Source organism: Saccopteryx bilineata, chromosome 4 (assembly GCF_036850765.1).
Source record: "Saccopteryx bilineata isolate mSacBil1 chromosome 4, mSacBil1_pri_phased_curated, whole genome shotgun sequence".
In the NCBI taxonomy this organism is placed as follows: Eukaryota; Metazoa; Chordata; class Mammalia; order Chiroptera; family Emballonuridae; genus Saccopteryx; species Saccopteryx bilineata.
Genome location: NC_089493.1, coordinates 203,907,646 through 203,925,895, shown reverse-complemented (window position 1 = coordinate 203,925,895; position 18,250 = coordinate 203,907,646). Strand labels below are relative to the sequence as shown.

At 40.6% G+C, this 18,250-nt stretch overlaps 1 protein-coding gene across 2 annotated transcripts in view; it reads left to right on the top strand.

Annotated features, from left to right (window-relative positions):
- ARSB (arylsulfatase B) overlaps positions 1–18,250 on the top strand; it is a 272,665-nt gene that overhangs the window by 173,489 nt on the left and 80,926 nt on the right. For both annotated transcript variants that reach the window (XM_066273638.1, XM_066273637.1), the window contains one exon: positions 11,600–11,670. In XM_066273638.1, coding sequence (XP_066129735.1) covers positions 11,600–11,670 — 71 coding nt within the window. The remainder of the gene's footprint in view (positions 1–11,599; positions 11,671–18,250) is intronic.

The window sequence follows — 18,250 nt, the reverse complement described above, 5'->3', positions numbered from 1 at the left end:
AGACAACAAGAACAGAATAAAAAGACAAACTACACAATGGGAGAACATATTTGACAATACGTCTGATAAGGGGTTAATAACCAAAATTTATAAAGAACTTGTAAAACTCAACACCAGGAAGACAAACAATCCAATCAAAAAATGGGCAAAAGAGATGAATAGACACTTCTCCAAAGAGGACATACAGATGGCCAATAGGCATATGAAAAAATGCTCAACATCACTAATCATTAGAGAAATGCAAATTAAAACCACAATGAGATATCACCTTACACCAGTCAGAATGGCGCTTATCAACAAAACAACACAGAATAAGTGCTGGCGAGGATGTGGAGAAAAGGGGACCCTCCTGCACTGCTGGTGGGAATGCAGACTGGTGCAGCCACTGTGGAAAACAATATGGAGATTCCTCAAAAAACTGAAAATCGAACCACCTTTTGACCCAGCTATCCCACTTTTAGGAATATACCCCAAGGACACCATAGAATGGCTCGAAAAGGAGAAATGCACCCGCATGTTTGTGGCAGCATTGTTCACAATAGCGAAGATCTGGAAACAGCCCAAGTGTCCGTCAGAGGACGAGTGGATTAAAAAACTTTTGTACATATATACTATGGAATACTACTCAGCCATAAGAAATGATGACATCGGATCATTTACAATAACATGGATGGACCTTGATAACATTATACGGAGTGAAATAAGTAAATCAGAAAAAAAACTGAGATGAATCCATACATAGAAGGGCCATAAAAACGAGACTCAGTGACATGAACAAGAATGTGATGGCAACAGGGGTGTGGGGGTTGGGGGAGGGGGGAGGGGGTGAAGAAGGAGAGAGGGGTTAGGGGAGGGGAGGGGCACAAAGAAAACCAGATAGAAGGTGACAGAAGACAATTTAACTTTGCGGGAGGGGTATACAGCACAATCAAATGTCAAAATAATCTAGAGATATTTTCTCTCAACATATGTACCCTGATTTATCAATGTCACTGCATTAAATTTAATTTAAAAAAAAAGAAAAAAAAAAAGCAGTGGTACATATATGCAATGGAATACTATGCGGCCGTGAAAAGAAGAAACTCTTTACCTTTTGCAATGTCATGGATGGACACTTGAATTCATGTAAACACAATAAATTAAAATTAATAAAAGATTTAAAACAAAACATGACTTCAAGTGTCCCACTGAGTATAACACCCTCATCCCCACACTCCCGTGTCTCCATTTACACCCCCTTTGCCCCCCTCCCCCTACCCCTCTGGGATTTGCTGTCCTGTTATCTGTATCTGTGTGTTTTGTATATATATTTTACTAATCCCTTCACCTTCTCTGATCCATCCCCTCATCCCCCTTCCCTCTGACAGCTGTCCCTCTGCTTCCTGTGACCCCCGCCTCTGTCTCTATTCCGTTCCTCAGTTCACTTTGTTCATTAGATTCCACATATAAGTGAGATCATATGATACTTTATTCCAAATATTACTAAGACAATCAGACTGATTATGGGGTAGTTATTATTGATGCTAATTTTATTATTGAATAATATTTCCTTTTTAGTGAAAATTTTGTGGTATTACTTTAATTGTTTTAAGTTCTTAGTAGCTCTTCTATCTGTCTTGGTGCCCTTGTTTTAATCCTGTTACAATCATTGTCTTTTTAGGGTTTACTTAAATGCCTAGTAAAAATAATTGCCCACCTCTCCCCATTATATTTTCTTTGCAAAATTTTGCCTTAGGTGCATCTGATCAGTGCTCAGCTAAATGCTCTCAGGGCCCTGTGTGAATCTTTTTGTGTGCAGTTTGATCTTCTCAGGCACACCATTCTATAGATTCTTTAGCTCCCTTGGTCTCCCTGAACTCTCAGTGTCTCTTCAACGCAGGCAGTCCACTGGGCTCTGCCTCAGTTCCCTTCCCTGCAGAGGGCTTGGAAACTCTCTCAAGATAATGAGCTAGAACAGAAGACTCACTGCCTTTGTTTGCTAAAACTCAGGAATCACTGTCTTTTGCCTGATAGCCAGTGTTTTGAAAACTGTTGTTTTATATATTTTATTTTTCTTTGGGTTGTTTTGAGTTGGGGGGTAAGTCCAGTCTGACTGTTACTTGGTCTTGGCTAGAAGCAGAAATACCCAAAGAAAATTTTATTGTCTTACTTTCCTGCTTGTTTTCTACATTTAAGTGTTTGATAATTCAATCTAGCATCATAGACCTAGTATTCTGAAATGAAGTATTATAAATCTTTTTGTGTATGTATGTGACAGAGAGAGAGAGGGACAGATAGGGACAAACAGGAAGGGACAGAGATAAGAAACATCAATTCTTCGTTTTGGCTCCTTAGTCTCCTTAGTTTTTCACTGATTGCTTTCTCACATGTGCCTTGGGCCGGGGGAGGGCTGCAGCAGAGCGAGTTGCACCCTGCTCAAGCCAGTGACCTTGGGCTCAAGCCAGTGACCTTGGGCTCAAGCCAACGACCTTGGGGTTTCAAACTTGGGTCCTCTGTGTCCCAGTCCGAAGCTCTATCCACTGCGCCACCTCTGGTCAGGCTAAAATATTATAAATCTTTTAACTCTTCTTTTTAAAAATGGTTTTTTTTCTTTTGCATTCACCTTTGTAATCACATATAGAGAAATAATATATATATCTGTATATTTGTAATTATATATTATAGATACCTGTATGTACAGATGTATAGCTATTATCTCTATGTTTAATTACCTTTATTATTACCAACACTTCTTTTATTACATTTTTTCCCATTCTTCAGTTCTTAATTTTAATTAATCTTTTGATTAGTTGGTTAATACTGTAAAGCTGTTTTTAGTAAGGGTACATAAATGATGAGTTCTTTTCATCTTTGCATAGGAAAAAATCTTTCTATTACCTTCAAACAAATAATTTAACAAAGAATTCTTGTCAAATCTTTTCTTCTCAGCATTCTATAGATATTGCTTTTTTGTCTTTTTATAAGTACTATTTCAGCAAAGTGCAACAGTTTTACCTGCAAAAGAAAAAAAAGTTCTTTTCCTTTGTTCTTTTCTTTTTACTTTATCTATATGAGAAGATGGATGTTAGCTAACTCTACTATGGTAATCATTTCACAACGCTGGATGCCTTAAACTTACACAGTGATTATGTCAATTACTTCTCAGTACAATAAGAAAATTTTAATCTTTTTTAAAACCTTTATAAATGCTGAGATTGCAATCTTACAAGGAAGAATTTTTGTCAAAATTTTTGGTTAGTATAATGGTGGGAAAGGTGCAAATGATTTCTTTTAACCCATGTATTTAGAAGTATATTGCTTAATTTCCAAATATTTCAGATTTTCCCTAATGTTATTATTGATTTCTAGTTTAATTCTATTTTGGTCAGGGAACATATTATTGTTTTACTTCTTTTATTTATTTTTTAATTTAATTATTTAAATTTTATTTTTTAATTTATTGTGTTGACATGGTTTCAAGTGTCCCATTCAATATAACACCCTGTACTTGGGCCCAGATGTGGTCTTTCTTGGTGTCTGTGCCATGTGGACTTGAAAAGAATGTTCATTCTGTCATCAGTAGGTGCAGTGTTAGGTTTTCCTTTATGATCCCATCAGAAAATATTTTATTTTGGTAGATTAGTTTACAGGTATTGCTATGTCTGATATTTTTATTCTTAGCTTTGTCATAATGTTTTGTGTTATATTTACTTTTATCTTTGACCTTTTGTTTGTTCTTTTAATATTTAGAATGACTTATAGTTTATTCCAATGTTGGCCATTATACTGATCTCTTTATGTAATTCTTTTTTTTTTTTTTTTTCTGAAGTTGGAAACGAGGAGGCAGTCAGACAGACTCCCACATGCTCCTGACCGGGATTCACCCAGCATGCCCACCAGGGGGCGATGCTCTGCCCAGCTGGGGTGTTGCTCTGTTGCAACCAGGGCCATTCTAGTGCCTGAGGCAGAGACCATGGAGCCATCCTCAGCGCCCGGGCCAACTTTGCTCCAATGGAGCCTTGGCTGTGGGAGGGGAAGAGAAAGACAGAGAGGAAGGAGAGGGGGAGGGGTGAAGAAGCAGATGGGCGCTTCTCCTGTGTGCCCTGACCAGGAATTGAACCCAGGACTCCTGCACGCCAGGCCGACGCTCTACCACTGAGCCAACCAGCCAGGGCTATGCAATTTTTTTTTTTTAATTTAGATTCTGCTCTTTGGTTTGTCACCTTTAAGTGACATCTTTGACTCCCACTTTTTTTAAAATTATTTTTATTTATTCATTTTAGAGGAGAGAGAGAGAGAGAGAGAGAGAGAAAGGGAGGAGCAGGAAGCATCAACTCCCATATGTGCCTTGACCAGGCAATCCCAGGGTTTTGAACTGGCGACCTCAGCATTCCAGGTCGATGCTTTATCCCCTGCTCCACCACAGGTCAGGCTGACTCCCACTTTTTACCTATAAAGAAATCAACTCGCTTATTAACTTTACCCTTTCTCTCGCCCTTCTCTGCCAATTTTATTTTTAGTTATATTAGTTCTACTTTGTCAAAGCATATAATACATATAATACTGTTCTTCTATCCTTGTCCATAACTTTATTTTAGTCTCAGATATACAATATGTTACATGCTAACCATTTGTCCATTTCTAAAGTGTTCTCAATTATCTCTTAGTTGGAGGAATTTATTCTTTAATAGGTTTCTCAGGATTCTTAGGATTCTTTCACATCTATTTAAAACATTTTCTGCAACCTTGAAAACTGAAAAACAGTTCAACTGATAGAAAATTCTTGTCTCCTGGTCTCCTCGTGACTTTCTTGACTCCACTCTTGACTAGGTTTGTGCGCGCTGCTTTTGATAAGTTTGATGCCAACCTGGTTTTAGGTCTTTTGCAAGTGAGTTGTTCCTTTTGCCTGGAGGCCCAAAAGATTTTTTATAATCATTATTATTATTATTTAAAGTCTAAGACTTTTACTAGATGTGTCTCAAAGGTAGCCATGCTGGGTCAGTGTCCCCAGATACACAGTACGTTCTTTTAGTCTATAAACATCGAGGTCTTTTATTTCAGAGATTTTTGAATTATAGTTTTTTTTTTTAATTTTTTTTTTTAATGTATTTTTCTGAAGCTGGAAAGGGGGAGAGACAGTCAGACAGACTCCCGCATGTGCCTGACCGGGATCCACCAGGCACGCCCACCAGGGGGCGACGCTCTGCCCACCAAGGGGCGATGCTCTGCCCCTCCGGGGCGTCGCTCTGTTGCGACCAGAGCCACTCCAGCGCCTGGGGCAGAGGCCAAGGAGCCATCCCCAGCGCCCAGGCCATCTTTGCTCCAATGGAGCCTTGGCTGCAGGAGGGGAAGAGAGAGACAGAGAGGAAGGAGAGGGGGTGGGGTGGAGGGGTGGAGAAGCAGATGGGTGCTTCTCCTGTGTGCCCTGGCCAGGAATCGAACCCGGGACTTCTGCACGCCAGGCCGATGCTCTACCACTGAGCCAACCGGCCAGGGCTGAATTATAGTTTTAAATATTATGTTCCATTGTTTTGTGTTTCCTCTACAGATATTATTAAATCTTATTTTCATGTTCTGTTTCTATCAGTTTCTCTCTGATCCTTTTTACTTTTTAATTTTGAATTATTTATCTTCTCTCCTTTTATCTTTATTCTGTCTGCTTTCATATACCTTCTGTTGTAGACTATCCCTTTGTTTCTGAGTGTTTTTTCTTTTAGTTTCTTCCCTTAGTTTACTATCTGAGTTTTTACATTTTGGATTCATGTTATTTTTTTATATATTGACAGTTCTGATTTAATCATAATTAATTCATGTTCGAATATCATGTTACAGTTTTTTCCTGCTTTTTTCCATCCATAGTAGAGGAATGTTTTCATTTGCTGAAAGTTTTAATATCTCATTTGCTCTTTTTTTTAACTCCTCTGGTGACATTGTTTAAATGCTGGTCCTTTCTATTATTGTTATTGATGTTTACATATGTTAGCTTTTCCTGGACTCATAACAGCAGGTGATTTGTGGAGTGGAATTTGGATAGTTTATTTATTTCTCAGTTTAAGAGCACCTTCTTCTATTGCTACAGTGAAGTGTAGTTTCTTTAATCAGTGCTTTTTCTTTCTGTCTTTCCCTCTGATCCCATGATATCGTGTTGTTCCAGAAGAACCTTCATCTGTTGCCTCTTCTTCCTTTCCCTTTATCACCCACCTTCTAAAGACACCTGGTAGTCAATTGCTCCTCTCGAATCAGGGCCTGCTCCAGACTGCCACATTGATCCTGTCTTTTGCAAGCCACTTCCTTCAACTCCCTAGTTGCCAGCTCTCTGACCCCCCAGCTGTCAGACCTGAGTCTGCATCTTTCTGAGGTTTATTTTACTAGACACAATCTGGATGCCTTCTCTCTTTTGCACATTCCAGCCTGACTCTCCAGGGTGGGCACCGGCTCTGCCCTCTCTGGTCTCTCTGATGGACATTTCCCCACCCCCACCCAGGGTTTAAATACATGTTCAGGCTCCTGCTTATATTGTAGGTTTGATGTTGGTTGATTTTCCCATCTTTCATTTTCAGTATGGTTTTTTCAAAAGAATGTGTGGAGAAATTCAAATTTAGATGGCTACCAGTATTCTCTGGAAAGCTGGATACTCAGATGTTTTTGAGCTCTTCCTCTGGTTTAGGAAAAAAGAGCACTGAAAACTGTAGATGAAGCATTATAAGTACGGTTAATGAAATAAAGAGGATAGGGAACTCCAACCAGTAGCTCCGCCTTTAAAGGCTGCCAAGTGACTATATGTTTTTAAGTTAAAGCAAAATGTTTAAAGAATGATGCGTTACTTTATTCTTTTTGATTCCAAATTCACCCTTTTTGACAAAAGAGTGTCTATCCTACACCCGTGTGTGTAGTGCTCTGTGGGCCATTTTAGATCTTTTTGTGGTTAGGTGCTGCGTTCTAGGACACTGCATATCATGCTAGTTTCTTCTGTTTACTCCTGTGTAGTCTGGTGTTTGCTGCCCGGTGGACAGAGGGAGGGATGCAGCTGGGGTGAGGGAGGAAGAGTGGGACCGCTCAGCTTTGAAAACAGCTAACTGGACACCATTCCCTTTGTGTGTGTGTGGCGCTGCCTGAGTCCTCGAACTAAAGGTGGAAAATGTATCTTTTTCTTCTTGCTTTAGGATCAGGTTTTAATTCTTATGATAGAATCTAAGAACCTGTTGTTCATCTCTTCAGCGTTGGCATTAGTGAAAATTCCCTTGGGACCTAGGCATTTGTCTTCCCTTTATTTTCCAGCACTGTTGCCAGTTTTCATCTCTTTGTAACTCTTTATGACATTTATAATGGAAATTGGAATAAAAGCATGTTAGGCCCTGCTGATCTGCCTAGATGCTAATCCAGAAGTTCTACCCATGATTGCACAGTAATGAATAGGAAAAAGTTATATTAAGGGCATGATTCCATTCCTTTTTATAATGTTACTTCTTAAGTAGCCTACTTAAAGTTTTTAATAAGATTACTTAATGTACATGAAAAAATTTCTCATATATAATAACTCTCTATCAAATAAATTCCCCCATCAAATATAGTCACAATTTTTTCATTCCCATGCCTACACTTGTTATTTACGGTAATGTTTGTATGTTGAAATGGTTTTTTAAGGAGCATGGAATTTACATAAACCCAGTATCACTCACACCAACATAACAAAGAACAAAGTACTGTAACAGATTAATTAATAGTATAATGGTTAAAAATGTGAACTCTGTGGTTAGATCTAGTTCAAATCCTACTTCCTCCATTTATTTTTTTGTGTGATCTTGGGCAAGTTACTTAACATCTCGAAGCATCAGTTTCCTCATGTGTAAAATGCACTATTAATGGCACCTGCCTCACGGGCACTGACCTGAGGGTTTAGTGGAAGGGTATGTGTAGAACCTGCAGCACAGGCCTGGAGCCGGCTCTGAGCTTGACGTGAAGACGATGAAGGTGGTGGCGATGCTTACAAAGGGCTAGCAGGATGGACATTGTGCGTATTTCTTGAATTTTTTAAATTAGTAACTTCTTTTGTCAAAATTTCATTTCAGAAAATATTGCCCAGGCTATTTCTACTTCTAAAAATTTGATACCATCTTACAGGGTGTGTCTTTTTATGACAGATAGTCAGCAGTTAGTGGCAAAAGAAGTATGGAATGTAATAGCATTTCATTTATTTATGGGAAATGTTTTACTGCCCCGCCCTTCAACTAGTTGGAAAATGAAAGTAAAAAAATTGGAAACTCTATTTATAAATGGACAGTGCTGTGATCTCAGTGTCTGGAACTGTAGACTTTTAGAAAATATTTATAGCATATTGGAGACTAGTCACTGACCAGCTCCTAATTTTAGTTTTATCTAAATTAATCCAGAAAATATGAAATTTTTAGTAAATTAAAATTGAATATGGAAATGTATCAGTCTTTAAGACAAGAGGATAGAGAAAAACAGTTAACTCTTAATAGAGGCATTTGAAGTCAGTGGAGACATTTGTTAATGGTGCCTTAATAAACTAAATGAGTGAAAGTATAATATATTCAAGGAGATACTGAGGCTGTGTCTGCATTTCACTAAGAAGACGATTTACTATAGTGGTTAGGAGTGGGGAATTCGTGAGTCAGTCTGCCTGAGTTCTAAACCCAGTTCTATCACCTGCTTAATTAACCATGTGATCTTGTAATTCACCTAACTGCAGTGTGATAAGGTTGTATCTATATCATAGTGTCAAGAATTAAATGAGATAATGCATTTAAAATGGTACATAATAAATGCTCTATAAATGCTAACCATTATTATTCTAACTATCCTAGCCAAAAACCCTAAAAATAACTCCAGTTTGATTATTACAGACATGCATGAAACATGTCTATTTCACTGGTTTAGAGGTAGGTCTCTGTCAGTAAGTGGTCATTGTGAACTGTATGCCTTAGCCATTAATGTTATGCTGGGCAGGAGGTGAGCATTGTGCATTAAGGATCCTTGAAAAGTCCCATAGGTGCCTACCTTTTTTTTTTTTTTTCCATTTTTCCGAAGCTGGAAACGGGGAGGCAGTCAGACAGACTCCTGCATGCACCCGACCAGGATCCACCCACTGGGGGACGATGTTCTGCCCATCTGGGGCGTTGCTCTGTTGCAACCAGAGCCATTCTAGCACCTGAGGCAGAGGCCATGGAGCCATCCTCAGCGCCCGGGCCAACTCTGGTCCAATGGAGCCTTAGCTGTGGGAGGGGAAGAGAGAGACAGAGAGGAAGGAGAAGGGGAGGGGTGGAGAAGCAGATGGGCGCTTCTCCTGTGTGCCCTGGCCGGGAATCGAACCCGGGACTCCCATACCTTATAGGGGCTAATTCCAGAGCTCTCCTTTGTTCCTGTCCACTTGGATCCCAAACAGTGGCCATAAAGACACCTCTTACCTTGGTTCACCTAAAAACAAGGACCTTGTGTGATTGTTGAAAAATCACATACTATAAACATTACCAATCATTATTCAAAGGTTTCATTTCACAAATGGAATCAGCAGTCCAGTGAAGATAGTGTTACTCATACAGCCAAACTATGTCATTTGCCTAAATCTAAAAATAACAGATTGCAATAAATATATCTTTTTTACATGTAACCCATAATGAGTAGACTTAGCTATATTTGACACTGATACTTTTCTAAAAAGAGACTAACATGGGAGAGAGTATCATAACATGTCTTAGAAATTAAAATTACAGCTATATCAATGTGTTTCATAAGGAGAACTCTTGCCAGCAAGAGTGGATAGTAATATTAATGTCCATTGTATCTATGTATTATTCTCGTATCTACCCCTCAGGTTGTAGTCTTGTTTATGTGGGGTTTTCTTTTCATGTCTGCAGAATCAGAATATGCATTTTGTGATGAAAGTTGATGTTTTAAGTGACCAGTTTATTTAGCCTTAACATATACCAGGCACTGTGCTGACGGCTTTATACATATGTTGCCTCATTTAATTCTCATAACAACGCTTAAGTCAGTACTTTTATCCACAGTCTGCTAGTGAGAAAACCAAGGCTCAAAAACAGCCAGTAGATTGTGGATTTGAGATGCACACTCTGAAAGGCTGAACTCTTAAACACAATGCTGTTCTGCATAGGAGAAAGCGAGGCCTTCAGAACTGGGCAGAAGTAAGACCATAAACTGTTGAAGCAATTAACACTATCCACTTTGTAGTGCTTTGGTTGTATGGAAATGAATCTTTGGAATAATAAAATACAATAATATTTGTAGCATTATATATAAGTACATGTAGAAGCATATAGAAGATAGAAGCTAACTTATGTTGTAATATAGCAATAACCAATCCCGTAAGTATTTTATGAGTTTAATGAGGCCTCATTTTATTCTGTAAGACTGTGGTGATCACACAGTTGATATTATTAAAAATTGTGTTATGAGCATGCAAAACACTTTTTTTTCATACAACCTACTTTGGTACATATACTTTCGAGGAAGAAATTGTATCATATTCTAAAACTTTTGTTCTGCAAATGATACTATCAAGAAAGCAAAAAGACAATCCATGGAATTGGAGAAAATATTAATAAATTATACATCTAATAAGGGACTCGCACCAGAAAATAAAAAATAACGGTGATGATAGTTGAAGTTTCTTTGTTTTGTTTTTAATTAATTTAATTTTGTTTTACTATTTCCTTACTTGGCAAATACAATAATGCCAATCACAACTCAGGTATTTTTGAAATTATATGGTCCTTATAATCCTAAACCACTGCTGTAGACCACTAGCTGTGAGTTTGGGGTGTGAGTATATTGAGCCACCTGAAAACATGGCCTCTTTATTACATCAGGAGCCTGAACTGGTCATTCAGGTATGTACAAATCCCAAGGTGATAACAGTATTTGGCAACTTTCTACTGGATTATCAGGTGGTCTACAGGTCTATCCCAATGACTGAGATCGTATCTAATACCTTCCATAAGGCTGAGTATATACTAACAAAATGACCTGGATATTTCACACCCCACATACATTTGATGGTTTTTATGCTCCCCATTTTTAAAGAACATTATTTTGAGAGTCATACAACCATTATTTGGCCAATAACATACTATGTGCCTTCCACATCTGTAACATGAGGAGGTTGGACTGAGTGTTCTCCAAGGTTTTTTTTCAGCACTGTTGTAGTGAGTGATTGTATTTGCATGTACCCTCTTTTTTTTAATGTTGAAGAGGTATGTATATTTCACATGTATTTGTATTAAATGACTTCTAGCCATGTGGCCAATTGGGACATGGAAGACATTAGTTTTTCTCACTTATTTGCTGCTGTTGAACTACAGCCACATTGTCTATTGCAAAAGGTCAGAAGACTCACTTTTTAAATATGCTTGACATTGACGTTCTTATATAAATGTTCAGTCATTGTTATAATGTAGATAAATGATGACTACTTGAAGATAGGTGCACCAACCACAGAGTTTGGAGATCTCTGAATTCTTGACATAGTTGTTAACTGGCAGGTTTGTTATTTCCTACAAGTATAAGGATAGGAAGTATTAAAATCATCCATATGTATTTGAGAGAGAAAATTAATGTTTCCTAAAAAATTCTTTTCTAGTGAAGGAAGCCCGTCTCCCAGAGTGGAGCTGCTGCACAACATCGACCCTGCCTTCGTGGACATTTCCCCATGTGAGTGCCCTGCTCATTGCTGCCGACTGCATCTGTTTGGTTCCCAAAGACAGTTTTATTACCTAGCGTGTCTCTAGCCTTGCTTTCTCTTTTCCCCTGTGAACTTTCCATGGAGGTAAGCACTTCTCCCGAGCACCTGTAGTCCTGGTCTCACTGTGGCGTTGGTGTCCCGGAGGCTGAGTTCTGTTCTCAGCTCTGCAACTTGCTAACTGTATGGCCTGTGAGGTTTTCACTCTCCGTGCCTCAGCTTTTGCATTTGTGACGGGAGAACCCATCGACCTCAGAGGTTCCTTTTCACTGTAAATGTCATATTGTTGTTTCCTTCTTCCAGAAAACCCGAGGTCAAATTAACTATCATATTATCTAATTGAGCTAGCCAGGTGCTGCCCAGCACTCACTGTATCTCACAGGCACGACTTACTGAGCCACCGTGGAAGTAACTTAGCATGGTTCTGTCTCTGCTTGAATGAACCCCTAGGTAGCTCTATGAATTCCTCAGGGAAAGAGGCCATTTCATGCTCTCAGATCCCAGCAGGCTGTGGTGGTCCTGTATAACACCATGCTAGCGGCCCTGGGGTTTGAGCCTGGAAGGCATTACCTGTTACACCCTTTGCCCAAGTTCTATCATAATGCCTCATCTTGAGACAGACTTCAGGAAATAGTGCTCTTACATTTCCTTCCTTCACTTGGGTGCTCACAACCCCTCCTTTCTAAACATAGTGCTGCCCTTACTCAGGCTTTCCTCACATCTTTGTCCTCTCCAGTCTATGCTAACGAGGTTTCCTTGCTCAGAGAATGATCCCCCAGTAGCATCAGGCATCCGAGACCCAGCTCACTTCACCAGCTTCACTCCAGGCACCCTTGCCATGTTCTCACCCTTCTAGACACTTGCCATTTCCAAACATGCAGATAATTGTACTTTATGTCCTAAAAATGCTTTTCCTTTTGCCTGAAACAACTTTCCCTGCCTCTCCACAATTTTTGCTCATCCCTGAAAACCCAGCCCAAATGTCCCATCTCTGTGCCTGCTCTCCAGGAGGCCCAGGAAGAAGCAGTCACCCCTTCCTCTGTTCACCCCTTCGCAGTGTCTCTGGTTAGCATCCATTGAATTCTCTTGTAAGAGTTTTCTTTCCCACTAGGCTGAGAGCTCCTGGAAGTCAGTCTCTATGTCTTACTAATCTTTCCATCCTCATAAGTTAACACAAAGACCCAGCACTTAAGCACTCCTAATGATTACTTGATGACTGAGTGGAGATGAGTTGGAATGGAATAAAGACCAAAGTGGAAGCATTAGACTTAGAAAGGAGAAGTCGCTGAGACAAGTAGAAATGGCTACATTATGGAAAATTTTCTATTTCTGATGGTGTAAATTTTTGTGAATGAGAGAGGCAAAGGTAGTTATATGTCCAGTATGGTAACCACTAGCCATATGTGGCTATTGAACACTTGAAATGTGGCTAATTGTGGGTTGAAATGTGCTATAAATATTAAAAACACATAAGATTTTGAAGACTTAGTATGAAAAGTAGGATATATCATATTTACTACTTGTTGAAATGGCATACTTTGTATATGTTGAGTTAAACGTATTATTAATATGAATTTTACCTGTTTCTTTTTCCTTTTTAATGTGGCTAATAGAAAACTTTTAATTACCTATGTTTCTCTTGGCCTAGAGGAATTATTATAGAAGGTGATAGGAAATGAGCCTGACCAGTGGTAGCACACTGGATAAAGCATCAGCCTGGAACACTGAGGTCCCTGGTCCAAAGCCCTGAGGACACTGGCTCTGAGCTTGGACTCATCAGCCCTGGCTTGGTGGCTTGAGTTGGGGGACTCAACCCAAAGCTTGCCAACTTGAGCCCAGAAGTCACTGGCATGAGCAAGGGGACAGGGGCTTAGCCCCAGGCAAGGCGCATATGAGAAGCTCAGTGTACAACTGAAGTGACAGCAGCTACGAGCTGATGCTTCTCTCCTTCTGTCTTTTCTCTCTGTCTCAACAACAACAGTAAAAAGTGCTGGGAGATGATTTGATCAGCTACATAAGAGAACCACAGACTGTGATAGTTCCTGTGAGGCCACTGATCGTGGCTATTAAACTGTTCTCTGCCCCAGTACACCTAAGGGCTATGACATGTTCCATTCCGTAACTGGATCACTAGAGCAGTGATTCTTACCCAAGGGCCAGTGCTATCAGAATCTCTCAGAAGGAAATGAGGAGAAGCAGGGATGGCTTTTAAAATTTCTGAGTAATTTTATGCACTGCATAAACCCAATATAAAATTCAGCAATATGCTGATATGCTGCCCACATTATCATTGTAAACTGTTCTTACCCACTAACTTGAAATGCCTTGAGCCCCCTTCACTCACCAAGAAATATTTTGCCTTGCTGTCAGAATTGGGAGCTTATGAATTCTATTCCTATGTCACCTGGCCATAGTGCTGCTTACTGTGATTTTCACTGTCTTCCCTAAAGTGTCCCTAGCTCTGGTGTAAAAGTTAACAAAGGCATGGAAATCAGAATAAAGAATCATGTTAGCTTTGCCACCCATAGACCATAAAGTCTTGAGCAAGGCCCTTCACTTTGTTTGGAGTTGGTTTCACACATATAAACTGGTGGACTTATTAAGACCCTTGTTGCTGTCACAGATTCCAGGACGCTTTCTCCTTCTGCCCCACCTTCCCCACTTCTGGAAGCCGCTCCAGGCTTTCCCTGCTAGCTTGGGCCTCTTGCTCTGATTTCTGTGTATAGTAAGGGACAATGTCAGGTCTTGACATCAATGTAGAACTACATTCACAATTTGACCACAAAAACTGGACAGCATTCAGTGCTGTCTATGCCTGCAAGCAGCAAAATGCCACCTCTTGCTCATACATGGGCAACACTAGGGGCCTTTTCTCCAAGTTTTCATATTTTATGTTAATGGTCACATAGACAAACTGTAAAAACCATGAAAAAATAAGCCCCAAGTAAAGCAAGCAGTAATTGTGTTCCCCAGACCTCCTTGATAGACAAATATATTTCTGAACCACCCACCTCTGGGTTTAGCCCATCCTGACTTCCCCTGCGAGTCCCAGGCACCGGCTCTTCTTGCTGTTTCTCGGGGCTCCTGCCTTCCTGGCAAGTTCTCTTTCATTGTTTCACTGGTTACTGGTCCTCTCGGTGCCTCAAATCAGCTGCCATTTTCCTCCCCCGCCCCCTGCCCCATGGACAGTGTCACACGTGTGGCTGCAGCTGCTTTCCTGTGTGCTTTGAGAACACTTTTTATTCATCTTTAGGGGCTTTGTTCTGAGGTAATCTTGGCAGACATGTTTTGGGCTCTGTTCAGTCTGACCTTTTTGTCTTGTCTCCTTCCTAAGAATAAACCCTAAGGATTATTGACTCCACTGTGTCTTGAAGATATTTCTTTCTAGCAGGCTGACATACAATTGGGGTCTTTCTCTGGCAGTGCCGGCTGGGCTGTGAGGAAACCTGTGAGAGAGCCAATAGGAATGGAGAGGGCCGTTTAAGCTGACTTATGGGGAAGCCCAGAAACATCCAAAGTGATGGGGAGCACCCGTGATCCCAAGTTAGGCCCCGAGATCCTGTGGATGTAAGGTTAGCCCAGTGTAGTTCTGAAGAGCTCCAGCTCCAACTTCCGTGCTTCCTTGATGTTCTAGGTAGCCTGCCTCAGACCAGGAGTAAAACTTATTTCAAAGGCATTAGCTTAACGCACAGGCTTCAGGCTTGATCTGGGCTGTTCTGAGGTAATGACCCTACTCCATCTGCAGCCACAACTCACATTGGCAGTCAGAAGTGGCATTCTGTGCATTGTTAGCCTTCTCACATACATCTGGTTGTGTAGTGTGCAATATATACCTGACACACATGCACACATACAAAGACGCAGATTCTGCTGATGGAGCTTGATTATAGCTGAAGGGCACTGACAGATGTTAGCATTTTCCACACCACCAAAGGCCGTCTTCAAAGTGATTCTGCCCAGCTCTGTTACTATTTCATTTAAAGGGCCTCCTCTCTTTAAAGGTTATAATGAGATGTTATTTCTACTCGTGATTACAGGGTAAATGAGCACTCCTCCCTCCCTCTCCTCTCTCGCGCATGATCATTATCTGTAGTGAAATTGCCAAATCTATACTCGAGGTCCGAGAGTTGTCCAGATTTGCATGCTTGGAGCCACTGTTTCCCTCTTTAGAGAAATATTCAAGTGTACTTCCTGATATTAGGATGCCATTTCCAAGATAACTTATTCAGTAGATGCTGGCTGTCTGCTCACAACGTGCTAGGAGCTATTGTAGGTACTAGAGGTCAGTAAGGCTTTAAGCTTTGGCAGAAACTGGTCTGGAACAGGGCATGAACACCGCCTCTGGCTTCCCTGCCTGACAGCTGTTTGTGGTTTCCAACTGCCCACAGCTGCAGGCAGACTCCTTGGCCTGCCTCCTGCCGTCACGCGGCCGGAGCACCCCTCAGCGCTGCTGCAGTGCCTTCCGTCACCATCAGCTTCCTCTGCTTCTCTGGTCCTTGTTTAGGGCCCAATTCACATTCCTACTTTTCCTTGACTCCCCCAAAGTTGAGTCCCTTGAGTTTCTCTGGAGCATCATAGGACACTGAGCTCTTGCTGCCTCATAATGTAATTATTCATATTTATATGCCTTCCTTACTCAGAGCCATAAGCCCCAAGGAAGGCGGGTTTCATCTGTCCAGCTCTCTCGATGCCTTACGTATCAGAGATTTTTTACATGCTGAAAAAATGCATGCTAATAAATCAATTGTTTCAGTAGGGTATCATCCACTGATTGAATTAGAATAATTCTAGCAAGAGGAATAACATCATACAGTATTTTCAAAGCACTTTCATTTCTTTCTGTACATATTTGAGAAGTAGCAATGCAGAGGCAACTTTCTACCATTCTGCCTGAAATCAGATATTGAACAGAGTAAAGAAAAAGTTAGGTGGGATTTATGAGGCACACCGACACTCAGTGATGAGATTGCTCATCATTGCATACAATGCCAGAGGGTAGAAGGTACCTGGTGTTCAGTTCATTCATCTTCTTTATAATCTAAAAGGAGAAATTGAGGCATTGGTCACACACAGCTAATAAATAACAGAGCTGGAAGCCAGGGCTCTCCAGGTCCCAGCCTCAGACATAAGTCACGTCCTACTGAATACAGCAGTCTCCATGCTTCCTCTTCTGCGCTGGTTCTGCAGGAAAAGGGCACCCAGACCTTAGCTATGGCCAGGCCACTCAAATAACGGCATGTTGATAAAGCATTATACACTTAAATGAGGCTGGAAAAATGGGTCTACAGTGACACTAGCCTTGTGGTTTCACATAGCTAGATGATAGCAGTTTCTATTTGGGTTTTTTTCTTTTACCCAAAGCTTTTTTTAAAAGGATTAATTTATTTTTAATTGGATACAGTATTATGTCAGTTTCAGGTGTACAACATAGTAATTCAACATTTATGTACTTTACAAAATGATCACCACAGTAAGTCTAGTAACCATCTGTCACCATACGTAATTATTACGATGTTATTGACTCTATTCCTTATGCTGTATATTATATCTTTATGACTTAGCAGCTTCTATTTGTGAAACTAGTTGTAGAAACCTCTCAGTGCCTTGTAGTAATTATTGTACATTTGAGGTTGTTGATGGAATAAGGGAGCAAGGTGTAGAGACAGGGCAGTGTAGCCTCATGGAGCATGCAGAGTTATGGAGTTTCCAAAAGGCTTGGGTTTCGATCCCAGCTTTGATTTGTTACCTGCGAGCCTATGGATAATTTCATTGAGTTCTGTTTCATCACCTATAAATTGAGGGCAAATATTGTCAATATGTCTAAACAGTAGTCAACAGAAATTATATTCTGGCTGTTGGGATTGGAAGGGGGGAATATGTATACTTTTATTTTCTGTATTTCTACAGGTTTAATTTTTCGTAATGAGAACATGTAATTTTCATAATCAGAAATAAAGCCATAAAGGTTTATTTTGAACAACCAGCTCAGAGGGTTCTTATGAGACTGTCGTATCTGTGAGGCTGCTGGGTTCTCAGTGATGGCGAGCTGGGGCCGCCCCGCGGTCCCCGATCCCTCCGCCCGCCGGGCCTGGTCGCAGAAGCCGGTGTGTGACGACGTTTCTCCTCTGCTGTCAGTCCTGAGACCCGGACTGCCTGTGTTACAGTTCTTTCTCTTCACCTAACATAGGAACTCATTTTATAGCTTGTCAAAAAGTGAGCAGCATTTTATGTCTTTTCTGGCTGCCAATATTTTCTTTAGTGGCTCGTCAAGTTTTCCCTGGGGTGGGTTGGTGCATGCCCTCAGTCACAGAGTCTGAGCACAGATAACTCTGCTCCTTTTTCATGTTCAAATTCTGCCTCCTTCATTTTTGGGAGTGCTAAAGTGTGTTTGGAAATGTGGCCTTTTTGATGCCAAAGGCAGTCTCCCAAGTGCCATGGCCCATCCCCCCTGCTTCGTGGTGCATCTCAAGTAACAGACACCAAACCTTCCCTGTTAACACTCGGTGCTGGCGTACTGGCTTTTATCCCGAGAAAATAGATAAAACAAACCAA